Genomic DNA, 25336 nt, shown 5'->3' with positions numbered 1-25336 from the left:
GGAACACCAGGCTCATAGGAGCTACGCGGGTCTAGTTTGAACGCTTTGTAGAAGTAGATTGGAGTAAGGAGGTGGAGGAAAGGAAGAAAGGCAAGGTGGCTGCATGGATTTCAGTGGAGGTGCCTGGAAATCCAGGTCTTCACTTGCTGGGCGTGTGTCTCTTTCCTTATGTGGCTGAGGAATCCGTGTTGGTCGAAGGAAACCAAGGTCTCGGATTTAGTTTTACTGATGTTTCTTCTTGGTCTTTTGCGCTGGTTTTGTGGTTTCAGGCTGGCTGAACCTTTCAGAGGGTTAGAGCTGCTTTCCAGCAGCGGTGCCGAGGAGGCCTGGAACCGGGCACTTCACTAATTTACTCCTGGGAGCAGGAGAAATCCATCTCGCTGACAGCAGGCTCTGAGAGATGCCAGCAGGCTCCCTCCTCCCTCTCCCCGTTTGTTTACAGCTTGAGGGAAGGCAGCTGGTGAAGGCAGAAACACCTCCACGCTGAGGCCAGAACCTTTCTGCTCCAACCCTGGGAACCAGGCTGGGGCCGTTCTCGTCCCACCAAGCAAACGGGAGCTCTCCGTGCGCTCTCCTCTAAAGCTCACGGCTAAACCGGAGCTTTCAGGCTTGCGCCCCTTGGTTGGAAGAAATGTAGAAACGTGGAATGGGTTGGGTTGGAAGAAGGAGGGAGATGGGGGAGGTTTTTCTTCCTGAGAGGAACCAGTTGAACCATGTGAGCTCCTGGCCACAGATCCCAGACCAGTTCCTATTTTATCAGACACTTTTCATAGAATCCTAGAATCATCAGGTTGGAAGAGACCCACTGGATCATCGAGTCCAACCGTTCCCATCAATCACTAACCCATGTCCCTCAGCACCTCGGCCACCCGGCCCTTAAACCCCTCCAGGGAAGGGGACTCAACCCCCTCCCTGGGCAGCCTCGGACACTGCCCAATCACCCTTTCCACGAAATATTTCGTCCTGCTGTCCAGCCTGAGCCTCCCCTGGTGGAGCTTGAGGCCATTCCCTCTCGGCCTGTCCCCTGTCCCTTGGGAGAAGAGCCCAGCTCCCTCCTCTCCACAACCTCCTCTCAGGGAGTTGCAGAGAGCAATGAGGTCTCCCCTCAGCCTCCTTTTCTCCAGGCTGAACCCCCCCAGCTCTCTCAGCCGCTCCTCTTCTTCTCCAGCCCCTTCCCCAGCTCCGTTCTCTTCTCTGCACTCGCTCCAGAGCCTCAACATCCTTCTTGTGGGGAGGGGCCTCTCCCTTTGCTTTGCACTTCAGTGTGGAGGAGCTCCTTGCTCCTCTGAATGTTGGTGCCAGACGTGGGTGTGAGGTTTGTAACCTCTCACCTTCACTAGGAGAAATCTACTGGTGTTCCAAGTCCTACCTTAATCCGCTGTTGTCACGGGGAGCATCTTGCTGAGAAGCAAAGCATCAGGGATGAAAGATCTGGTGTCAAAGAGCATCTCAGAAAGCTGGGATGAGGCTCTTGATCAGGAATAGGATGAGGGGATCGGTTCGAAACTGAAAGAGGGGCGATTGAGATGAGATCTTGGGGAGAAATGTTTTACAATGAGGCCCTGGCCCAGGTTGCCCAGAGCAGCGGTGGCTGCCCCGTCCCTGGAGGTGTTGAAGCCAGGCTGGATGGGGCTTTTGGGCTTCCCTTTGACCCCAGACCTTTTATTCCTGATGCTTTGCCCTCTCACCCCTGCACTGTCCCTGGCAAACGTTGGCATTGGGTCGGCTGCCCCCGTGGCGTTGATTTGTCAGCGGCTGGTGTCACCCCTAATCCCAGGAACCTCTCCTCCCTTCTCCTCCTGCCCCGTTCCTATCTCGAGAGGAGCACGCTGCCAGCTGCTGCCCAAGGACACAGTCTGGTGGTGACTCTAAGGTCACTGTGGGTTAATTAAGATGAACTTGGCAATGGGGGAGTGGGTTTGCAGCTTGCAGGTGGGCTTTACAACGCACGAGTAAAGAAAAGCAGTGGAACAGGAGATCCAGGGGATCTCGCATCGCCCCCCAAGAGCAGCTCCTTGGCTGGGTTGGAGGGGATGGACTGAATGCAGAGGACTGGGAAGAGCCCTGGTGTCCCTGAAACCTGGAAAGCAGCTTCTTGCCTCCAATCTATCCCAGCACAGGGATCCCACTTTGGGGAACGACACCAGCCACAGCCACTGGGAAGACTGGGAGAAAAGGAGGCTCTGAGAAGGAGAGCTGAGGCACTGAGGGACATGGCTTAGTGATTGATGGGAATGGTTGGACTCGATAATCCGGTGGGTCTTCTCCAACCTGGTGATTCTATGATTCTATTCTATGACTCTGAAAGGACCAGGCATTTCTAAAAGATGGTGGGAGCCTGTTTCCCCTCTTTCAACACATGTTTAGGAGCCATCAGTTTGAGTGATGCTAACCAGAGCTTCGGGAGCATCCATGCTTTGGAAGTTTGCTCAAACCCTCCCTCTCTTTGGCTTTTTCTGCTAAAAACCGTGGTGGGAGAGGTGAGTGCTTGGGGGTCCTGGACAGACGGAGGCAGAGGTCTTGGGGAAAGGAGTCAGGAGCAGCTCCAGCATCCCTGGAGTGACGGCAGAGGGTGCTCAGACCAGCCCAAGCCATAGATTCTCATCAAGAAGAACCAGATGGAGGAGGGTGAATTCCTCTCGTGCTTCTGGGCTAAGGTAGTGCTCTGCTCCCACCGTCTGGTTTGTGTTCAGGGGCCTAAAGTGAGTGTCCTGGCCCCAGAAATCAGGTTTCTGGCCCCAGAATGACAGTACTGTCCCCAAAAATCACTGTTGTGGCCCTAGAAATGATGTTCTGGCCTCAATAATGGGAGTTCTGGCCCAAGGAATCAGTTTTCTGGCACAAAAAATCATGTTCTGCCCCCCAAAAAGTATTTCTGGCTCAAAAAAGTCACTGTTCTGCCCCTCAAAAAGGTATTTCTCATTCAAAAAATCAGTGTTCTAGCCCCCAGTATGTACCCGTGTGTCTGTCTGTCTGAGGAACCGGAGGTGGAAGGCAGGAGAGGTTTAGCTTTTGTGGAAGAGCCCTCCAAAGGGGGGTTGGTTGAACAGGAGCCAGCAGTGGTCCAGGTGGCCAAGAAGGCCAAGGGCATCTTGGCTTGGATCAGACCCGGCGTGGCCAGCAGGGCCAGGGAGGTTCTTCTCCCTCTGGCCTCGGCCCTGGGGAGAGCGCTCCTCGAATCCTGGGGTCAGTGCTGGGCCCCTCCCCACCAGAAGGATGTTGAGGCTCTGGAGCGAGTGCAGAGAAGAGAACGGAGCTGGGGAAGGGGCTGGAGAAGAAGAGGAGCGGCTGAGAGAGCTGGGGGGGTTCAGCCTGGAGAAGAGGAGGCTGAGGGGAGACCTCATTGCTCTCTGCAACTCCCTGAGAGGAGGTTGTGGAGAGGAGGGAGCTGGGCTCTTCTCCCAGGGGACAGGGGACAGGCCGAGAGGGAATGGCCTCAAGCTCCACCAGGGGAGGCTCAGGCTGGACAGCAGGAAGAAATATTTCCTGGCAAGGGAGATTGGGCAGTGTGCGAGGCTGCCCAGGGAGGGGGTTGAGTCCCCTTCCCTGGAGGGGTTTAAGGGCCGGGTGGCCGAGGTGCTGAGGGACATGGGTTAGTGATTGATGGGGATGGTTGGACTCGATGATCCGGTGGGTCTCTTCCAACCTGGTGATTCTCTGATTCTGTGATTTCCTGACATCAAAGGCTGGGCTGAGCTCCCCTTTACCTCCTCCTTTAATTAAAAACAATGGGATTGGGGTGTTCTGCTTGATGAGGAGGTAGGACGAGAGGCATCTCCTTCCCCGCTGCGTAGGACGGGCAGCGCTGTGGGGGCCCACCAGCCCAGGTCTGGGATTTTGGGATGGGGAGACAAAAGGGTCTTGCTGCAAAGGCCACATATTTCCCTCGTTCCCATGGTAACCAGCCCATTAAGGAGATGTAGATTAAACCTCCCCAGCTGGCAGGCGTTCATGGAGCCGTCTCCTCCTCCTTCTCCTCCTCTGGCCGGTGCTCACGGGGAGCTGGAAGCAGGTGGTTGTGATTTCAGAAGGAATCCAGCACGCAGGAGGTACCGCCTGGTAGCAGAGTGAGCACAGGTGACATCAGGAATGCGGTGGGTGAAGCAAGCAGAGGTGAGGGACCCCAACCAGGTCAGCCTGAGCTGCTTCTCCCAGCGAGCAGTGTTCAGGAGGTCTTCTCCAGGCTTTCAGCAGGCTGTGGAGCTTGAGACCTCCTGTGTGTGTTGAGCCAGGGCTTGGAAGGGAGATGCTGCCCTGGTGTGGCTCGTATTTACTGTGTTTCTAGAGTTAGTTCTACAGCAGAGCATCTACAGGGGTGGTCTCCTCAGCATCCTCATCAAATCCATATTCCAGGAACCATATTCTGTTCATAGGATCCTGGAATGGTTTGGGTTGGAAGGGACCTCAAAGCCCATCCCGTTCCAACCCCGTGTTGTGGGCAGGGACACCTCCCACTGGATCAGGGGCTCCAAGCCCCGACCAACCTGGCCTTGAACCCCTTCAGGGATGGGACAACGTGGTCCAGGGCCTCATTGCAAAACAATGGACAGTATCAGAGGTTGTCTTCTTTGCTCCAACACAACCTTCCTTCCCCTCCCACGTGCCTGTGGTGCCTCAGGATTGTTTTGTGGCTGTAAATGTGAGTAGAGGTAGCTTCATACTCTGTGGTGAGGTGGGGCTGTTCGTGATACAGTCGTGTTGTGGGACATGGAGTGAGCTGTCTGCTTAGCCCCTTCCATCCAGTGGTGGGATGGTTCACTGGGATGTGGCCGTGTACCATTCCTCTGCTTCTAGATGCGTGGCTCCTCCTTCCCTCCACAAGCGTGAGCCTCTCGTGGTCTGCACAGGGCTCTGGTCTTGATGCCTCCTTGTCTTTTCCACAGCCCGATGCTCACGTACCGCGTCGATGCTGACAAGGGCTTCAACTTCTCCGTGGGGGACGACGCCTTCGTGTGCCAGAAGAAGAATCACTTCCAGGTCACAGTCTACATCGGCATGCTTGGAGATCCCAAGTATGTGAAGACCCCCGAGGGCCTGAAACCCTTAGAGTGCTTCTACCTGAAGCTGCACGGAGTAAAGGCAAGCAGGAGTTAAGGGCCAGGGGCCAACCCGACGGGGAGAAGGGGTTCTTGGCAGATGGATGGGATGAGGCAACGCCACATCTTCACATGCTAAGTCATAGGGGAAGCATGTAGAAGAGTGCTGAAGGCCAGAAGAAGGCAGAGCTTGAAATATGGGGTCGTAAGGTAGATTGGGTCACTGCCTGGGTGTCTTCAGGGCTTCTTCGCACTCATCTTTGAGTCTGGAGGTTCATAGACATTTTGGGAAGATCCTTTCCCCCTCAAGTGGCTTTTTTCATGGGAGGCACCCGTGTTTGGCCAATGGCTGCGCTCAAGTTGGGTGTTGCAAGAGAGTTGGACTGAGTTCTAGGAGGGCTGGACACGGGAGAAGGAGGTGGGAAGGGGAAGGTCTCCACTTCCCACTCTTTGTCACACGGCCAACTCTTCCTCTCCAGCTAGAGGCCTTGAACCAGTCAATCAACATAGAGCAGTCGCAGTCCGACCGCAGCAAGAGGCCCTTCAACCCTGTCACGTGAGTATTGTCCAGGGTACAACAGAGAGGGTGGAGCAGGGGGTGAGCTGGAAGTCTTGGGGTAGCACCGTGGGTTTCACAGTCTCCAGTTTTCTCTGCTTTCCCTCTTTACGTTCTCCACTCTTCTCTGGGCCCAGTTGATAGACCTGCCTTGGTGGAGCAGGCAAGGAGATGGCCGTTCCCCGAAGAATCTCCTCTCCAGCAATGTCCACGCTCGCTCCTCTGTTTTCCTTTCCTCAGGGTCAACCTGCCTCCGGAGCAGGTCACCAAGGTCACCGTGGGGCGGCTGCACTTCAGCGAGACCACAGCCAACAACATGCGGAAGAAAGGCAAACCCAACCCGGACCAGAGGTGAGGAGCACAGATGCCTTCTCCAAGCCATTCTGAGCAGTGGACCTGCTAGTGCTTGAGTTGAGGAGCACGGCTGGAGGGAGGGGAGCGTTGGGGACAGGTTCTGAATTGGCCATCCTTGTCTCTGTGGCCACCAGAAGGGTCTCTCCCACTCTGCACGGGGTTGGGGACGGTGTTTGTGCTCCACAGCATGAGACAGGGTGAGCCGAGCCCACCAGGACAGCTCGGTGTCTTCTCCAGAGGAGAAGCAGACACGGCAGTTCCCCATGCAGGACAGTACCCTGATCTCTCTCCCCTCTTGGCAGGTACTTCATGCTCGTGGTGGCCCTGCAGGCACACGCACAGAACCAGAACTACACGCTCGCAGCCCACATCTCTGAGCGCATCATTGTCAGAGTGAGTCCCTCTCTCCCCCTTCAGCCTCTGCAGGTGCCTCAAAGTCCTGTGCTGGACATCTTGGGCAACCCTCCTACCTTCTTTGGGCTTTTCAGTGCTTTCCCTTAGCACTTGCACCCTTAGCTAGTTTGGAGATGACACTAAGCTGGGTGGCAGCGTGGATCTGCTGGAGGGTCGGGAGGCTCCAAAGGGACCTGAACAGGCTGGATCCATGGGCTGAGACCAACGGCAGGAGGTTCAACGAGGCCAAATGGCGGGTCCTGCCCTTGGGGCACAACAACCCTGAGCAGCTCCAGCCTAGGAGAAGGCTGGCTGGAAACTGCCTGGAGGAGAAGGACCTGGGGGGGTTGGTTGAACAGGAGCCAGCAGGGGCCCAGGGGGCCAAGAAGGCCAAGGGCATCTGGGCTTGGATCAGACCCGGCGTGGCCAGCAGGGCCAGGGAGGTTCTTCTCCCTCTGGCTTCGGCCCTGGGGAGAGCGCTCCTCGAATCCTGGGGTCAGTGCTGGGCCCCTCCCCACCAGAAGGATGTTGAGGCTCTGGAGCGAGTGCAGAGAAGAGCAACGAAGCTGGGGAAGGGGCTGGAGAAGAAGAGGAGCAGCTGAGAGAGCTGGGGGGGTTCAGCCTGGAGAAGAGGAGGCTGAGGGGAGACCTCATTGCTCTCTGCAACTACCAGCAGATGAATGCCAAGGTTGTCTGTGCTGGAAGAGCAGGCTGGGATCTGTTCCCAGGACTGGTAGAGGATCCCACTTGGCTTTGTGCTGCTGCAAAGCTCTGTCTCGCACCTCCATGGCCTTGCTTGTCCTCAGCAAGCTCTGCCTTGTCCGTCTGTCCAGCTCCCTGCTGGCCCTCCTGTGAGGCTGGAGCAGCCTCGAGGTCTTCTGGGGGCTGGAGATCCATGCCAGGATCTATCCCAAAGCCGCCTTCCATGTCTCAGCCCCCACTTCCCGTTATCTCCCCAGGCCTCCAACCCTGGCCAGTTTGAGAGCGACAGCGATGTCCTCTGGCAGCGGGCACAGCTCCCCGATACTGTTTTTCACCACGGCCGAGTTGGCATCAACACAGACCGCCCCGATGAAGCCCTGGTGGTCCACGGCAACGTGAAGGTCATGGGTTCACTGATGCACCCGTCGGACATCCGAGTGAAGGAGGACATCCAGGAGGTGAGAGCCAGGAACATCAGGGTAGGCTTGGGGCCATCTGAAGAGGGACCACGGCAACCACGGGTGTCCTTGGGAGCTTATTTCAGCTGCTGATTTTGGTGCACTCCCAGCCCAGAAACCACCCATGTCCTGGGCTGCATCCAGAGCCGTGGGAGCAGCAGGGAGGGAGGGGATCCTGCCCCTCTGCTCCGCTCGGGGAGACCCACCTGGAGCCCCGAGTCCAGTTCTGGATCCTCAGCATGGAGCATCAGAGGACATGGATCCTCATGATCCTCAGATCAGAGGACATGGAGCTGGTGGAGCGAGTGCAGAGGAGGCCACGGAGATGATCCGAGGGCTGGAGAACCTCCTGTATGAGGAGAGGCTGTGAGAGTTGGGGTTGTTGAGCCTGGAGAAGAGAAGCCTGTGGGCAACAACTCGCTTAGGAGCTGTGTTGTCTGTTTTGCCCCAGGTGGACACCACGGAGCAGCTGAAGAGGATCTCCCGTATGCGACTGGTGCACTACAACTACAAGCCTGAGTTTGCAGCCACGGTGGGCATCGACAACACCTCTGAGACAGGTACGGGTTCTGTGTCACACCACAGTGACCTGCTCCCATCTGCAGTTTTGGACCTTGTGTTCTACAATGTCCAGCAACATTTTGCTCGTGGCACTGCCCAGCCTGTCCTGGACCCAGCTGGGCAGCCCCCCAGGCCTGAGGGGAGGAATCTTAGAATCACCAGGTTGGAAGAGACCCACCAGATCATCGAGTCCAACCGTTCCCATCAATCACTAACCCATGTCCCTCAGCACCTCGGCCACCCGGCCCTTAAACCCCTCCAGGGAAGGGGACTCAACCCCCTCCCTGGGCAGCCTCGGACACTGCCCAATCACCCTTGCCAGGAAATATTTCTTCCTGCTGTCCAGCCTGACCCTCCCCTGGTGGAGCTTGAGGCCATTCCCTCTCGGCCTGTCCCCTGTCCCTTGGGAGAAGAGCCCAGCTCCCTCCTCTCCACAACCTCCTCTCAGGGAGTTGCAGAGAGCAATGAGGTCTCCCCTCAGCCTCCTCTTCTCCAGGCTAAACCCCCCCAGCTCTCTCAGCCGCTCCTCTTCTTCTCCAGCCCCTTCCCCAGCTCCGTTCTCTTCTCTGCACTTGCTCCAGAGCCTCAACAGGAGACAAGGCTTCCCACCATCTGAAGTTTAGGTCTCTAAGGAAACTCGCTCTTTAGCGAGCGGGGGATAAGATGGCACTGCCCACACATGGCTTAAGCTCTGCTCTCGTGGGACCCACCTGGAGCCCCAAGTCCAGTTCTGGATCCTCAGCACAGGGAGGACACGGAGCTGTTGGAGCAAGTGCAGAGGAGCCCACGGAGATGATCCGAGGGCTGGACAACCTCCTGTGCGAGGAGAGAGTTGAGGTTGCTCAGCCTGGAGAAGAGAAGGCTGTGGGGGTGGAACAGGGTGGGCTTTGAGGTCCCTTCCAACCCAAAAGAGGGACAAGAGAAAGAGCCGTGGCAGCAGGAGCCCTGCCCACGCCACCTTGACCCACTTTGCTGTTTCCGCACAGGTGTCATTGCTCAGGAGGTAAAGGAGATCCTCCCAGAAGCTGTGAAGGACACCGGGGACTTGGTCTTTTCCAATGGGAAGACCCTTGAGAACTTCCTGGTGGTGAACAAGGTCAGTGGCAACCCAGAGGGGCAGAGAGGCTGGGGAGGTCATTGAACTTTGGGTCAAGGGAGTCACAGAGCTGACAATGGAAGAGAAGAAAATGCGATGCTTGAGAAAAGTTCCTGAGCAAACACCACCCTTGTGAGTTTTAGACCTGGCTGGGCTTTCAGATGTGAGGAGCAGCCTTGGGTGGACATCAGACAGCAGCAGGGAGCAGCTAGCCTGATATCCATGAAATTTGGCAGCAGAAGGAAGGGCTTCTTGTTGGCAACCTCCTGTAGGGAGGCTCTTAGTCACCATCTCTCCTTTCTAGATAAGATAAGGTGGTCAATGTCAAGATAACCCAGAGCACCTGGGTTCCTGACCTCTCTGTAACCTACGGCAGCTTCTTTGCTGCTCTGGGCATTGAGAAGACACCCTCCTGTAGGAGACATCGAGGGGACGGCCTCTCAAAGCTGACAGCTCTCTCCTGCTTCGCTCTACCCAGAGTTCAAATGGCCAGGAGGGTCCTTAGCGCCTTCTTCCTCCTTTGTGGAAGCTTAGATGCCTGCAGTGCCCTCACCAGGTGGCAGTAGCTGTCAGCATGGTCTTTCCTGTCCCATCTGCACGTGGCCAGGCCACTGTTGTCCTTGGTTTCGGGGTACAGCCCTCTCCTGTGGGCCACAGCATCCAATCAGCCCTCCAAGAAGCTGTGGGGTCTGCTGAAGAGCCATCTGCCTCCTGCTACAAGTTCTCCACGGTGTCCAAGATCCTGGACTAGCATGGCAGTGAGATGTTGTGCCTCAAGGAGTTGTGCCAGAGGGAGATGCTTATGCTGGAGCCACGTGTCTGCACCAGAGGGGCTGCAGGAGGAAGGTTGCTCTCCAAAACCTTCTGGATTTGAGCTTTCTGTTGGTCTGGATCCACTGGCAGTTGGTTAATGCTGCAGAAAAACCCCAGCAGCAGCTTTGTGGAGCAGGAGACAGAGGGCTGGGGAGGAGAAGGGGTGGACAGGGAGCTTTGCTCTCTTGGTTTGACCAAGGGCTCCTGCTTGAAGGTGGAGACTTTGTCCTTTGTGACTGAGGAGGACTCTGAAACTCCCATAGGAGACAGTTCTCAAGGATCCTGCCTCAACATCTATTGTTTCGGTTGGGTTTGAAGGTGACGTCTTTTGGGTTTGCATCCAGGAGCTGTAGAGGTTGAGATGGATGATTCCCTACCCCCAGAGCTGGCTGTTGTGGAGCCTTTTCCCCAGGACAGGGTGGGCAGGTCCATGGGAGCAGAGGAGCCTCCTCGAGCCGGGCCGCTCAGCCTGCCGACCTCTTCCCCGGCAGGAGCGAATCTTCATGGAGAACGTGGGAGCCGTGAAGGAGCTGTGCAAGCTGACAGACAACCTGGAGACCCGCATCGATGAGCTGGAGAGGTGGAGTCACAAGCTGGCCAAGCTCAAGCGGCTGGACAGCATGAAGTCAACCGTGAGCTCGGGGGCGTTCAGGTACGGGGCACGCGGAGGGCACGGGAGCCAGAAGGGGTGTCCCTCCTTGCTCTCTGCAACTCCCTGAGAGGAGGTTGTGGAGAGGAGGGAGCTGGGCTCTTCTCCCAAGGGACAGGGGACAGGCCGAGAGGGAATGGCCTCAAGCTCCACCAGGGGAGGGTCAGGCTGGACAGCAGGAAAAAATATTTCATGGAAAGAGTGATTGGGCAGTGTCCGAGGCTGCCCAGGGAGGGGGTTGAGTCCCCTTCCCTGGAGGGGTTTAAGGGCCGGGTGGCCGAGGTGCTGAGGGACATGGGTTAGTGATGGATGGGGATGGTTGGACTCGATGATCCGGTGGGTCTCTTCCAACCTGGTGATTCTAGGATTCTATGATTCCTTTGGAGCCCAAGCAGCCCTAAGGGACAGCTCGGTTTGGGAAAAGGGAGATGAGGAGCGGTGGTGGGTGTTGGCACTTGTCGTCTGGTAGATTCAAGGAGCTGAGCTTGGCGGGGCAGGTCTGGCACACACAGACGAAAAGCCTGCTCTTACACCAGCCCAAAAAAAACCCCAGGATGAAATTATCTCCATGTTTTCCTGCAGAAAGTGAGCGGCTTTCAGGCTGAGAGAGTTGGGATTGTTGAGGCTGGAGAAGAGAAGGCTGTGGGGAGACCTTAGAGCAGCTTCCAGGGCTGAAAGGGGCTCCAGGAAAGCTGGGGAGGGGCTCTGGATCAGGGAGGGCAGGGAGAGGACGAGGGGGAACAATTTGGAGCTGCAAGAGGGGAGATGGAGATGAGATCTTAAGGAGAAATAGGCCTGAGGTCCCTTCCAACCCAACCCATCCCTCTTTTCTCCCTGCAGCCAAACAGGAAGCCAGTTCAGCCGTGCGGGGAGCATGCCCCACAAAAAAAGACCCCACAAAGTAGCCAGCAAGGTAAGGAACCGCTCCCAGAGCATCAACACTGTGGTGGGGAAGGTGGCCTCCCTGGGAACCATCATCTGCGTGGTCCTTGTGTGTTTTCTTCCACGTCCTGCAGATATTGAGACCCTGTCTGCTCCCATTCCCACCATCTCTCCTTCCTTTGTGTCCGTGTCTAATGGAGATGTTACGTGGCTTCTGCACCAAGGGGGTTCAGGGCTTGCAGAGGAGCAGGAATAAAGCTTGGGAGGGGCTGGGTGGGATCTGTGTGAGGATCAGAGCCGTAAGGTGTCCTCAGCTGATCTTTTTTTCTCTTGCAGTCGCCATCGGTTGTCCCGGAACAGGCCTGCATCAGCCAGCGCTTCCTCCAAGGCACCATCATTGCCCTGGTCATCATCATGGCATTCAGGTGAGACCACACAACCTTGTCCCTGCTCCTTTCCCACTGTCTCCTTCCAGCTCATCGGTTTGGGTGTGGAGTTGAGGGGCTGCAGACCTCCAGCTTCTTTCCTGGGCAGAAATCCTTGGAAGCAGCCCAGTCCCGTGACTTTGCCCTGTGTCTCCCTCTTTATTTTTCCAGCGTGGTGTCCATGTCCACGCTCTACGTGCTGAGCTTGCGCAGTGAAGAGGACCTTGTGGATATCGATGGGTAGGTACCTCTGGGCTCCGTGGGAGGGAGGTGAAGCAGCTGAGAAGGGGAAGGCAGCAGCTTCCGTGGGGTTATTGAGCACAGTTCCAGTGAGCCAAGCTGTAAACCAACCAAAGGCATCCTCCCATCTGGAGCAAGAAGTGAGGAGCAGAGAAGACAAAGCAAACTCCCTCTTGTTTGGCTGCTCACAAGGCTGGTCTGAATGTTTCCTGCCCTTGGGGCACAACAACCCTGAGCAGCTCCAGCCTAGGAGAAGGCTGGCTGGAAACTGCCTGGAGGAGAAGGACCTGGGGGGGTTGGTTGAACAGGAGCCAGCAGGGGCCCAGGGGGCCAAGAAGGCCAAGGGCATCTGGGCTTGGATCAGACCCGGCGTGGCCAGCAGGGCCAGGGAGGTTCTTCTCCCTCTGGCCTCGGCCCTGGGGAGAGCGCTCCTCGAATCCTGGGGTCAGTGCTGGGCCCCTCCCCACCAGAAGGATGTTGAGGCTCTGGAGCGAGTGCAGAGAAGAGAACGGAGCTGGGGAAGGGGCTGGAGAAGAAGAGGAGCGGCTGAGAGAGCTGGGGGGGTTCAGCCTGGAGAAGAGGAGGCTGAGGGGAGACCTCATTGCTCTCTGCAACTCCCTGAGAGGAGGTTGTGGAGAGGAGGGAGCTGGGCTCTTCTCCCAAGGGGCAGGGGACAGGACGAGAGGGAATGGCCTCAAGCTCCACCAGGGGAGGGTCAGGCTGGACAGCAGGAAAAAATATTTCCCGGAAAGGGTGATTGGGCAGTGTCCGAGGCTGCCCAGGGAGGGGGTTGAGTCCCCTTCCCTGGAGGGGTTTAAGGGCCGGGTGGCCGAGGTGCTGAGGGACATGGGTTAGTGATTGGTGGGAATGGTTGGACTCGATGATCCGATGGGTCTTTTCCAACCTGGTGATTCTAGGATTCTTTGGGTGCCTCTCCAGCTGGACTAAACCAGGATGGTCCCACTGGTTGCACTGGGGATACGTGGTTGGTGCTAGGCAGGATTTTTCCTCTTCGAAGTCTCCTCCACGTGGAGAGAGCGTTGAGGTGCCAGGCTCCGGTTTGACTCACTTCACTCCTTTGGGAGCTCACGTTACCAGATAACGAATCTCTTTTTCTCTCTCTTTTCCCCTGTTCTATTCCTCTCCCTCCTTTTCTGGTTCCATCTCCCATCCAACTATTTTCCTTTCCACTTCATCTTTCATTCTCCCATTCTTCATTATCTCCCACATCCTCTTTTATCCCCCCTGTCCTCCTCATCTTCTACCAACCTCCCTTTTCTTCTCGTGTCCCTCCTGTCCTGTAGCTCTTTTGCTGTGCCCACTGCCTGTCTCCTCGCCCTCTTTCGGCACAGGGGTCCTGGGGTCCCGGTCGCTCTGTGTCCACGGTATGTTATTCTTTCATTATCCTGTTAATTAATTGCTGCCTCCCTTCTCTCAATTCCTCTTCTTCCTTCCATCCAAGAGCAAGAATCTTAAAATGGAAAGCAAAGAAACAGTTAGGAGTGGATTTTGAGCGGGACTCCAGGAGGAAAGATTATGAAGCCCATCAGGAAGGGGAAATGGGGATGAGGAGATCGAAGAACCAATTAATGGCTAAACCAAGAAATTAGACACCACAGATAGAGCAGGAGCAGAAGGTTTGGAGGGAGGGAGTAAAGAGAATGAAGGCGCTGAGGAATCAGCCAAAAAGCTGTTCCTGCCCTCTCTTGGTGTATGAGAAGCTTTCTTGCTGAAGGTCACTCTCTAAGGACAGGACAGTGCGAAAGAAGGGCAGAAGAAGACCCTAAATGGTCTCTTTTTATGAGTGTTTGGAAAGGAGCCCCAGTTACTCATTAAATCCAGACCCATAAAGCACCTCAGTTAATGGGTTTGTGGAGCTGGAGAGGACAACAGCCTGTGACCAAAACGGGGCATCAAAAGCAGCGGGAGCCACGATTGATTCGTTCTCTTCACGAATTCCGCATCAGAGCGCTTCACAGGAAGCGATTAAAAACGTAATTGCTCATGGGACGTGAATAAAACCACACCTGGAAAGTGGTGCCGAGGCCGTGGAGGAGAACGAGGGACAGGGATGGAGTTTGGGCTGGGGTGGAGGTTGGCTCCAGAGCCTGGTGCCCGCGTCCCCTCCCTCCACTGCATCCCCTTCCACCAGAAAAAGAAATGTGGGTTAGAAGTCATGCAGGTGACGAGATGGCACTTCGGTTTCTGTGAACGAGAGGTGGCTCCGTTTGAGCAACCTTGAGGGGACAGGCGAGGCAAGAGCAGAGGACAATCAATGTAGGGGCTGGATAAAACCAAACTGCTCCTGTGTCTGGGCAGAGAAGATCATGAACGTCTCGGTTAGGAGCTCGGTGAACGTTTCTGCTCGGTGGGCAGCTACAAGCCATGGAGGTGAGAGCCTTGGTGGTGCCCAGCGTGGTTTTGCTCTGGGCTCCCGTGCAGGCATGGGAGAAAACCAGCCCCAGGCAGCAGTTCCTCCCCTTTCACACCTGCCGTACCCTTGGGAGATGCCCACGGTGTCTTCGGCTCTCGGTAGCTCCAGTGAAACAATTGAGATGACGTGGGATGAACCAGGGTGGGATTCTACAAAACAAGGTGAGGAACAGTCTGTCTCGGAGAGATAAAGGGCTCCTCCTTTAGGTGCTCGGAGCCTGGTCTGGTCTTCATGTTGAGACCAGAGCACCTAATTCCACACTGGAGATCCCAGTTAGAAGTCAAGCCTGCTGAGCGCACCCTGGGAGCATTGAGGGAGCGTTGCTGGTGTTTTCTGAACCAGCTGGGACTTCTCCCTGCCAGACGTGGGACCACCACCCGATCTGCTGTGGCTTTTCCTACTTCTCCTCGCTGTCCTCATGGCTTGTGTGCCTTTCTCCTGCCCTTCCTCCCCCAGATCCCTCCAGTCCGTGCTCCTCCTCACCCTTGTGCTCTCTCCACATCTGCTCTCGCTCCGTGTACCTGGGCTCTTCACCCCCCTCACTGCTGCAGCTTCTCCCTTCACGTTCAAGCAGCGTCGTTGTACCCTGGGGTAGAAATTTTCACCCAAGCTTTCCTGCATTCCAGGTCAAGCCAGAACATTGATAAAACACAGATCGTGCGATCCACAGCCGCTTCGGACAGAGCCGGCGGCAGGACCCCCGCGCACCGTGGTAGGTCACAACATGGTAGAGGTCTCCAACCTGGTGATTCTATGACTCTATGACCTGGTAGATGTGCATGAGGATGGGTTGTGGTGAACGTGGCTGCTCCTCTGCGCCCAGGGCTTGCTGGCACTGAGCTCTCTCCATACTCGGAGGTCCTGGGGCTCTGGTTTAGTGGAAGGGATGGAGGGAGCGTTTGGTTCTGCTCCTCTTAGATGACTTACTCCCCGCGTCCCTGCTGTTTGCCCTGCAGTCACAGAGGACACGCCTGACTCCGTCGTCAGCGTGCTAGCTTGCTTCAGCCCACCGTGTTTCTCCACGTGCTGCTCTGCTGCTTCCACCAACATCTCTGTCTCCCTCTCTGAGACCAGCCCCGCTCACACCACCAACCGGACAGGTAAGTACCAACCCGGGCACCCCGGAGGTGCAGGGACAACACCATCGCACCACCTCGGAGCTCCAGCCCCGTCTCACCTTGTGTCTTACCTCTCACTTCTGTGGCCCAGGCGGCCAAGAAGGCCAAGGGCATCTTGGCTTGGATCAGAAATGGTGTGACCAGAAGGTCCAGGGAGGTTCTTCTCCCTCTGGCCTCGGCCCTGGGGAGAGCGCTCCTCGAATCCTGGGGTCAGTGCTGGGCCCCTCCCCACCAGAAGGATGTTGAGGCTCTGGAGCGAGTGCAGAGAAGAGAACGGAGCTGGGGAAGGGGCAGGTGACGCAGTGACAGGACAAACCCAGAGCTGGTACCTCACTCCAAATTGCTCCCAGAGGTCCTGAGTGGTTCCAGCCTCTCAGCAGAACCTTTCTCTCCTTTCTCTTCGCAGACCAAAGCCACATCTCCCTCCTGCCGGTGACAAATATCAAAGCCAAATCCAGGGGCATCACCGGGAAGGCAACTTCCTACACCAAGTGGCCAAAGACACCTGACAGGTCTCAGAGCTTCGGCAGCCCCAATGCCAGCCCCTCTTCCCCTTTCACTCACCTCCAGGGCAAATCCAAGTACATCTCCAACCTCTCGCTCTCCCGCAGCAACTCCCCGCTGGGGCAAGCCCGGCAGCAGCGCAGCCTCAAGCAGCCGGTGAGCGAGCGGCCCCGCACGCAGGATCCCAGCACGGATGGTAGGTGGAACTTCTTCTCTTCTTCCCTCCCTGCAGCAGCGCCGTGGTGGTGGGTTCTCTCCTGGGGTTACCCTCAGCCAACTGAGATGCTGGCCTTCCAGTCCAGACATCTGCTGGGCTTCCAGCACTGAGAGGGGCTCCAGGAAAGCTGGGGAAGGGCTCTGGATCAGGGATAGAATGAGAGGAATGGTTTGAAGCTGAAAGAGGGGAGATGGAGATGAGATCTGGGGGAGAAATGTTCCCACTGCGAGGATGGTGAAGCCCTAGCCCAGGTTGCCCCGAGAAGTGGGGGCTGCCCCATCCGTGGAGGTGTTGAAAGCCAGGTGGGATGGGGCTTGGAGCCCCTGATCCAGTGGGAGGTGTCCCCGCTTGCTCAACCATTCCTAAACCAGATCTGGAGGGAGAAATGTGTGGATCCAGTCGTGCTGGTAGCAGGGAGAAAGGAGTTTTGACCACCAGCCATCAGCATCGTCTGTGCCAGCCCTTTTCCTGCCTCTCCCTGGCTGGCTGTGGTGTCTGGAAGGAATCTGACCCCTTTCTGTGTTGACAGGGTGATGAGGAAAGGTTGTCTCGGTGCCAAGCACCCCTTCTCGCTCAGGGTACCCCATCCCTTTGCTGTTCCTCAACAGTTCTCCCTCCCCCCAGGGCCAAGCCCAGTGCTGAAATCCATCCGGCTCGTGGAGATCGATCTGGTCATCCCATCCCAGTTCTGCGCGTCCAACGACGCCTGCAGGTGAGTGGGACAAAGGCAGCTGGGGGGGGACCTCCAGGGGAACCTGCTGATGAGCAGCTCCATCTCTGCCATCAGCCCATGCTGCTCCTCGAGCAGAGGAGCCAGAGCTCCGAATTCTTCACTCGCAGCGCAGAAAGCTTGAGTTGGTGATGATGTGTTCAGCTTGGAGAAGAGAAAGCTCCAGGGAGACTTTAGAGCAGCTTCCAGGGCTGAAAGGGGCTCCAGGAAAGCTGGGGAGGGGCTCTGGATCAGGGAGGTCAGGGACAGGATGAGGGGAAAGGTTTGGAGCTGCAAGAGGGGAGATTGAGGTGAGATCTTGGGAAGAAATTCTTCATGATGAGGGTGGGGAGGCCCTGGCCAAGTTGCCCAGAGCAGTGGTGGCTGCCCCATCCCTGGAGGGGTCCAAGGGCAGGTTGGATGGGGCTTGGAGCCCCTGATCCAGCAGGAGGTGTCCCTGCCCGTGGCACAGGGTTGGAACTTTAAGGTCCCTTCCAACCCAAACCATCCTGTGATTCTTTGAGCTCCTCCTTGGGATCCTTCACCTCTGAAATCTCAGCCCAGCAGAGACGTTGGGGCCTTTGGGGCCACCTCTCAGCCACCGGGAAAGCTGCGCTGAGGTCTAACGCTCTCCCTGTGTCCCTAGGACTGGAAACTTCACCTACCGCATCCCCATCAACCAGCTCACAGCAGTGAACACCAACCTGACCCTGGAGATGAAGTGAGTGGTCGGAGCTCATCTCTTGGGTGTTTTGATGGCCCTGAAGTTGGCTGGATGCTCTGCCGTGTGCAACGTCTCCTGCTTGAGCTGGGGACGAGGCGGCAGAGGCAGCTCCTTTCCAGCATCTTAGTGTCTTGTCCTTGCAGCTCCTCCTCCGCCGTGTCCGTCTCCCTTTGTGGCCTCGTCTCCAGTGACCCCTGCCAGGACGCTGCCAGCACAAACAGCTCCACGGATGCTACAGATGCACAGGTAGGGAGGGGACAACTCACAAAATCCACGTGTCGTGTCATCCCAGCCCAACAGAGATCCCTCCAGAAGGGACCTCAGCAGCCCAGGAGTTGCTGGAGGGAATTCCTGCTCAAACACTCGGCACCGACCAACGTCCACGACACTCACACATCCCTGGAACCCAACAAGGAGATGTCTAAACCTGTTAGAAGTGGTCGCCCGTGTGAAATCGCCCCGTTCAAACCTTCTGATTCCACCCCAGGACTGTGGGGAGAAGCCCAGGCGGCCGTAACCCACCTTAAGTCCCTTCAGGGGCACCTTCCAGGTGTGGGTGCATCAGACCCTTCCTACCCTCGAGTGCCTCCCTGCCCCTCTCAGTCCAGCTCTGTTCCTGATCTCATGAGTCCCCACCTGGAGTGGTTTGTCCAGGAAGGACATGGATCTCTTGGACCGGGTCCAGAGGAGGCCACGGAGATGATCCGAGGGCTGGAGAACCTCTGCTCTGAGGCCAGGCTGAAAGAGTCGAGGTTGTTCAGCCTGGAGAAGGCTCCGAGGAGACCTTAGAGCAGCTGAGAGGACTGAAAGGGGCTCCAGGAAAGCAGCAGAGGAGCTTTTTACAAGGGCATGAGGTGACAGGACAAGGAGAAGTGGCTTTAAAGTGGAAGGGGGAAGGTTTAGATGAGACATTAGGAAGAAATCCTTCGCTATGAGGGTGGGGAAGCTCAGGTTGCCCAGGGGAGCTGTGGCTGCCCCATCCCTGGAGGGGTTCCAGTCCAGTGGGGATTGGAGCAACCTGATCTAGTGGGTGGTGTCTCTGCCCATGGCAGAGAGGGTGGAGTGAGATGATCTTTAAGGTCCTTTCCAACCCAAACCATTCCATGATTCTGTGACCTCAGAGAGGTTTCTCCTGCACTCAGTAACATGGGTTGTGCGGTTCCTCACCGGGCTGACCTGGGAGAACCATGGTGCTCAGCCACCATCTCATCCCAGCTCTTCTGTTTTCTTCCCTAGGAAACAACGCACCGTTGGCCTCTCGTGATGATGTCCTTCCGCGAGTTCACCTACCACTTCAGAGTGGCTCAGCCTGTAAGTACCAGCAGCCACATCGTCTTTCTTCTTGTCCAGGGCTGGGTTGGGAGGTTTGGCAGCAATGTTGAGCCTTCCACAGCCCTTTCCCCTGCGGCTGATGCCTCCCACGCTTCCATGGGTAGCAGGAGGATGATTTTTCTCTGCCCCAGCACATAATTCCTGCACAATCCTCCCCTCGGAACATGCATCCTGCCCTTCCTGAGCTTTTTCTCGCTCTCTCCCAGGGCCAAGCCAACTGCAGCACGGCCCCCGAGCAGGTGGGACACCTCTTCACTGACTATTATTTCCAGTTTTACTGGCTCTGTGAGTGAGTCCTGAGCACCAGTGCCATCTGCTTGGAGAGAGGAGGGGGCCTGGTGCCACTGGGGGACTCCCGTACCCTCCTCCGCTAGCCCCCAGCCCCACCTCCCCCCCGGCTCCGGCGTGGGGCTGGTTTGCTCGTGGCTGGTGACGCCGGCATGGAAGCACAGGACCCAGAACATCAGCCCTAACCCCAGAGACACAACCAGCCCTGTGGTATCTCCTGGGTTCTCCTCGCACCGATTCCCACCGTCCCACGCCCAAAGGCTCTCTCCTTCCTTTCTGAGGACGCTCGTGTCCTTCATCGCTTCTCCTTCCCCTCGCGACGCTGGATTTGAAAGCGCGACACCGGACTGGAAGCGGATGGGTCTGACGCAACGCGAAGCGTGGATGGGAGCTCCATCCTGGACCCCATCGGTTCTTCACCACACTGGATTTGCTCAACACTGGAGCCCTTTCCAAGAGCGGAACGCTGGAGTTGGTTCTGGAAAGGAAAAGGCTGTGCCTGGACGTACTGGAAGTCGTACACTGGAGTTGCTGTTCCTTGGACCCCACGGACCCCCGGAGAACCCAACAAACTGTCTTCTGTGGACAACAGGAGAAGGTGCAGCTTCAACCTTTGCTCCATCTATCCCGTTCCTTGCTGTACTCTTAATTTTCGCCGTGTCCAGCCCTGGACGGTTGAACTCAAGAACCGCAGATGCTGCTGAGGCTGTGCCCAGCCCGAACCCCGCAGGGGGACACTCGCATCAACCCAGAGGAGAAAAACTGAGTGGGAGTCGCTTGCGTTAAGCGACGCGGGAGCCGTTTGGAGCTGCCTGCTGGGCTCATGAGTCGGCACAGCCACCTCGGCCCGAGAGAGAAAGGCCACAGCGCCCTGAAGAGCGAGGCTGGGGCGCTGGGGACGCGGGACGGGGCTCCACTGGTGGATCTCCCCCAAAAAGAGAGGGAGCAGCGCTGCCTGCGGGCCCTCGCTGTTGTCGGAAAGCAGTTCTGTTGAGTGTATTTTGGGTATTTTACTGTTACAAGTTCTTAACTTGCTAAACTACTGAATTCTTTTTTTAAGCTGTATAAAAAAATGGGTCTCTTAATTCTGTCCCCGGTGAGCCACGTGTGTCTCACGTAGGAAACCCAAGAGGGGTCACTGCTAAAAGTTAAAGCTTGACTACTGCAGCGGTGCTGGGAGACGACAAAGCAACCGAGACATAATAGGAATGGTTGGACTCGATGATCCGGTGGGTCTCTTCCATCCTGGTGATTCTATGATTCTATGACTGGCACGCGCCTCCTCCTCCCCGTCCTGCTCCAGCAGCTCTTCCTGAAGGAAACATCGATGTTCTCAGAAGCTGAGCCACCACCAGGTTCCTCCATCCGAGATGCGTCTTTCTCAGGAAAGAGCAGCGAGGGGTGGAACCGCTGGCTTCGAAGAGGACACCTCGCCCCACGCAGCCCTGGCTGGAGGCAACTGGAACCAAACTGGTTTGGGGAGCTGCACTGGGCTCTGGCTGCTGCGTTTTGTTGCCTTCAGTGGAGACGGAAGCAGGAATCGCGCTGCAGGCCGCGTTCCCAGCACTGAGCTGGCTCTGCTGCTCCGGAGAAACAAGCTGCAAAGATTTATTTTCTCCAGAGAGATGATGGTTGTGCACACCTAGGATCCTACACAGCTTTCTCTTCCCACTCTGGGGAGCAGTTTTAGCTCCTGCCACCCATCTCTGAACTTCCTTCTGGGCTCGCCCCAGGAAAGCAGCCGTAGCCATGCAATTCCTTGCAAGATCCCTAAAAGAGAGCTGGCATCTCTGCCACTGAAGGACCTGGCTCTGGTTTAAGGTCAGGTCTTCATTCCCCTGGCTGCCTCTGGGCCCCACACATTTCATCGTAGAAGGGTTGGAGTTGGAAAGAAGCTTAAAGCTCTTCCAGTTCCAACTCTCCTGCCTCCACGGGCAGGGACACCTCCCACTGGATCATGTAGCTCAAAGCCTCATCCGCCCCGACCAGCTTCACGATGCTTTCCAGCTCCTAAACGGCACCGAAGCCCAGATGGGAGCAGGGAATGCTCAGCAGCGAAGCAGGAGATGCTAGGAGACCCCTAAAAAAGAACAAGAGGTCCCAAGGCTTGGGAGTACCCATCGCAAGCAGGTCAGCTCAGCAGGAGTCTCTGTTCCTACCTGCAATGGGAAAGAAACCTCCCCGCGTTGCTCTCCAGAGGTCACTCATCATCTCCCCACACCTCCCTGAGCTTTTTGGCTTGGCCTTAAATTGAGAAGTTACTTTCTTGGCAGCTTTTCTTCTCCTCTTGGCAATCAGGGGCCTCGTCCGGCGCGTCCCCGTTGAGGTGAGCGCCGCTGCCTGTTCTTTGATGCCCACGCAGCCTTCTCCAAGCCACTTTTCCCTCCTGGGTTCGACACCTGTGCCCTCGATCGGGCCCTGAGGAGGCACCGGGTGGTGGTGCGAGGGCCAGAGCTGAGAGCACGGCCTGCAATCACCCCCCCTGCTCCCCTTGGAGCGAGGGAAGACACTCCCAGAGGAGAGGAATCAAACAATCACTTCGGAACGAGGCAGCAGTGGTGGCCCGAGAGAAGAAGGAGCCTCGCGGGTGCTTTGTCATGGGATTCGTTGAGGGCTGCTGGCAAACCAAGTGCCTTAAGGGCTACGGAGCCTTCTCTAGTGCCTTTTTCTGCTAATAGGAACAGGGGTTTCCCCACACGTGCCTCGAAACGGCGAGCAGGATAGTTGGAAACAGAGATAAAGCAAAACAAAGTGCCAAGGCCGGGTCTAGGCGGCTGTTTCGCAGCGGAGCAGCACCAGGGGGACAGCAACCCCTGGTATTCAAAGAGGAGAGGGATTCAGAAGGCAGTTTCTAGCCTCTTAAATCACGATATCTCAGAAATCCTACGTGCTGCCAGCGAGACCGGAGCTCACGGGGAGGCTGCGGTTCTTAAAGGCTCCCGGGATCGTTCCTACGCCTGCGGAAAGAGCCGCTTGCAGAGCCTGCCCCCCAAAAGCACCTCTGGAGACGCGCTCCCCCTCCCCAATCAGCAACAAAAGAGAGTTCACAATCAGGCCCTGCCCCGCACGAGACCGAGGGAGCTCGGAGCCGCTGTCTCCAGCCACGCAGCCTCGGGAAAACCCTCTCTTCCCGCTGGAAATCCGGCGCTTCCCCTCTCTCCACGTGCTTGGCAGGGAGGAAAAAGAGTGTGGAAACGAGACCGGCTCTTCCGGAGTTTGTTTCAAAAGCAAATTCACCAAGATTCTGTCCTACTGTTAGCGCTTAAAGCCTGTAAATAGAGACTATGGCACCGCTGCAAGGATTAAGGAAAAAGTAAAGCACTAATTTGTTTGGTTTAAATGTTGCTGTCACAGCTTTAATCACTGTATATTGCCAGCGAGTTTGTAGATTTGCATTCTTAGCAGGTTATTCTTGATTATCGGTTTTTATCTGGGGGGGAAACAAGCGTGGTTTCCCTCTTTTTCTTTCTGATTTATATTTATATTTTGATGAATTTGAGTGCTGAGTCTCCTCCGGATTCCCCACTTTTTTTTCATTTGGCTTATTTAGACTTTGTTTTATGCTGGAGGTAAATATGCCCATATAAATAAATATATAAATACTGCTTTGTATCCAAGGATGGCTCCAGGGACATTCCTCCCTTGCTCTGAAATAAGGGTCTTCCGCTTCCCTGCTTCCCATGAGACGGAGGAACCCGCGTATCATTAACTTCCAGAGGTCAGAGTGACCTCAGCCTGTGGCTGCTCGCTGCCACGTAGCATCTGGATGGGTTTTAAGGTCCCTTCCAACCCAAACCGTTCTATAATTCTAGATAAAAGCAGAATAGAATGGAAAGCGCTTATTTTCTAGCATCTCGCTGCACCAGGGCTCACCCGAAACCCTTCTGGGCAGACACAGCTCTGGAAGCCTCTAACAAACACGGGGCCTGTCCCAGGGCACAGGGAGCTGGTGCCAATATCCAAGAGGTTTGGAAAAGCCACGGAAAAAACATATCTAGGAGACAAACCACAAGGCCAAAGGCGTTTGCGTGATGGAGGCGGTTTTATTCAGGCCGTGTTTGCAGAAGTCACTCGGCAGCAGCACAGGCCACGCCTGACGCAGGCTCGGTTGCTGAAGTATAAAAATACAAAAAACGCTTCCGCTGGGCTTCCCACCTGGAATTAAAGGAGAGACGAAGGCGATCAGTGACGGGATTCCCCAGGGTGGCACTGGGATAGGCTCTGCTGGCTCGGAGCGGAGGAGAAAGCAGCGCAGACGCCTCCTCGCTGCCCCAAACGGGGCTAAGCCCCAGCCCTGCCCACAGTTAACAGCGGGACGCGGCTTTTTGTGCTTCCCAGCTCTGGTTTGGGACAGATCAGTTGTCCCAGGGCCACGTTTCCGGACACACGCAGGTTGTTTAGACCTTCAGGACTCACCAGGCGGGGCCAGGGCTCCTCCACCAGGCTTCAGACGTAGATGCCGACCCACAGCAGCAGGAAGAGGACTCCGAAGCCCATGAAAAGCGAGGCCACCAGGGAGATCAGCAGCTCCTTGTAGATATCCCGCGTGTACTTGGTGGAAGTCACCTCGTAGCTGCGGCCCGGGGGTTAAGGCAATAACGGAGGCAGAGCAGGGTGAGCCCTAAGCCCTCATCCCCGCTCCCCTGGCCCCGCCCCGGGGATACACAAAGAACCAGGCAGTGAAGAACATGCCGATGGCCAACAGCACCACGGTGAGGTGGGGGAAGACAGCCGGGTTCACCGGGCTGGTGTATCTGCTCATCGCCTCCAGCTCCTGGGGGGAACACAGGGATAGAATCATAGAATCACCAGGTTGGAAGAGACCCACCGGATCATCGAGTCCAACCATCCCCATCAATCACTAACCCATGTCCCTCAGCACCTCATCCACCCGGCCCTTAAACCCCTCCAGGGAAGGGGACTCAACCCCCTCCCTGGGCAGCCTCGGACACTGCCCAATCACCCTTTCTGTGAAATTTTTCTTCCTAATGTCCAGCCTGACCCTCCCCTGGTGGAGCTTGAGGCCATTCCCTCTCGTCCTCTCCCCTGTCCCTTGGGAGAAGAGCCCAGCTCCCTCCTCTCCACAACCTCCTCTCAGGGAGTTGCAGAGAGCAATGAGGTCTCCCCTCAGCCTCCTCTTCTCCAGGCTGAACCCCCCCAGCTCTCTCAGCCGCTCCTCTTCTTCTCCAGCCCCTTCCCCAGCTCCGTTCTCTTCTCTGCAATCGCCCCAGAGCCTCAACATCCTTCTGGTGGGGAGGGGCCCAGCACTGACCCCAGGATTCGAGGAGCGCTCTCCCCAGGGCCGAGGCCAGAGGGAGAAGAACCTCCCTGGCCCTGCTGGCCACGCCGGGTCTGATCCAAGCCCAGATGCCCTTGGCCTTCTTGGCCCCCTGGGCCCCTGCTGGCTCCTGTTCAACCAACCCCCCCAGGTCCTTCTCCTCCCGGCACTTTCCAGCCAGACTTCTCCCCCTGTTACGCTCCCTCTTCCCGGCCGCCTCCCCGCGCTGTGCTGTCCCCCCTCACCATGGCTCCGCTCGCCGCTCTCGCTCCGCTTCAGACACGTCGTTGCCTTCACTTGCCGACCCTGGACGGAAGCGGAAGTGAGCGCGGGCGCGGTGCATGACGGGATAGAGGGGGGATGAAGTCTGCCTAGACTGGGGAGGGGGCGCGGTGCATGCCGGGACAGCGGCGGGGTCTATCTGGGTCGGTGGGCGGTGGCAAAGGGAGCGTGACCCGTATTGACAGAGCGGTCCCGCGCGCGGGGCATGCCGGGACGGGGGGGCGGGGCCGGCAGGAGCCGCTCCTCATTGGCTGCGGCGGCTCCCGGCGTGCACCGCGGCGGCGC

General features: G+C 56.9%; 2 protein-coding genes across 2 annotated transcripts in view; one reads left to right on the top strand and one right to left on the bottom strand.

The window, feature by feature from the left end:
• The window catches only part of MYRF (myelin regulatory factor), a 64472-nt gene extending 44888 nt beyond the window's left edge, over window positions 1–19584 (top strand). Inside the window, exons 8-27 of the mRNA XM_069857328.1 lie at window positions 4884–5079; window positions 5516–5592; window positions 5833–5943; window positions 6249–6339; window positions 7299–7499; window positions 7951–8059; window positions 9047–9156; window positions 10461–10621; window positions 11459–11531; window positions 11837–11925; window positions 12097–12165; window positions 15226–15311; window positions 15556–15699; window positions 16124–16229; window positions 16329–16417; window positions 17063–17150; window positions 17794–17868; window positions 18015–18117; window positions 19108–19182; window positions 19410–19584. Of these exons, the coding sequence (XP_069713429.1) occupies window positions 4884–5079; window positions 5516–5592; window positions 5833–5943; window positions 6249–6339; window positions 7299–7499; window positions 7951–8059; window positions 9047–9156; window positions 10461–10621; window positions 11459–11531; window positions 11837–11925; window positions 12097–12165; window positions 15226–15311; window positions 15556–15699; window positions 16124–16229; window positions 16329–16417; window positions 17063–17150; window positions 17794–17868; window positions 18015–18117; window positions 19108–19182; window positions 19410–19496 (2140 nt within the window). The 3' untranslated portion in view covers window positions 19497–19584. The remainder of the gene's footprint in view (window positions 1–4883; window positions 5080–5515; window positions 5593–5832; window positions 5944–6248; window positions 6340–7298; window positions 7500–7950; window positions 8060–9046; window positions 9157–10460; window positions 10622–11458; window positions 11532–11836; window positions 11926–12096; window positions 12166–15225; window positions 15312–15555; window positions 15700–16123; window positions 16230–16328; window positions 16418–17062; window positions 17151–17793; window positions 17869–18014; window positions 18118–19107; window positions 19183–19409) is intronic.
• Window positions 19585–22926: 3342 nt separating this feature from the next.
• On the bottom strand, window positions 22927–25118 carry TMEM258 (transmembrane protein 258). Its single transcript, XM_069857327.1, has 4 exons — window positions 25015–25118; window positions 24156–24265; window positions 23908–24064; window positions 22927–23646 (listed from the first exon to the last, which is right to left on the bottom strand). Exons 1-3 carry the CDS (start codon window positions 25015–25017, stop codon window positions 23938–23940), a joined length of 240 nt encoding a protein of 79 aa, XP_069713428.1. The 5' UTR covers window positions 25018–25118; the 3' UTR covers window positions 22927–23646; window positions 23908–23937.
• Window positions 25119–25336: the final 218 nt, after the last annotated feature.

Source organism: Phaenicophaeus curvirostris, chromosome 5 (assembly GCF_032191515.1).
Source record: "Phaenicophaeus curvirostris isolate KB17595 chromosome 5, BPBGC_Pcur_1.0, whole genome shotgun sequence".
NCBI classification, from domain to species: Eukaryota; Metazoa; Chordata; class Aves; order Cuculiformes; family Cuculidae; genus Phaenicophaeus; species Phaenicophaeus curvirostris.
Note: the sequence above shows the minus strand (reverse complement) of the source record. Positions and strands in the feature narration are given on the sequence as shown.

Excerpts from the sequence above, each read along its gene's own strand:
- TMEM258 (XM_069857327.1), bottom strand. Across the intron at positions 24,065-24,155 it reads TTCACTGCCTGGTTCTTTGT|CTACGAGGTGACTTCCACCA; the intron begins GTATCCCCGGGG and ends CCCGGGCCGCAG.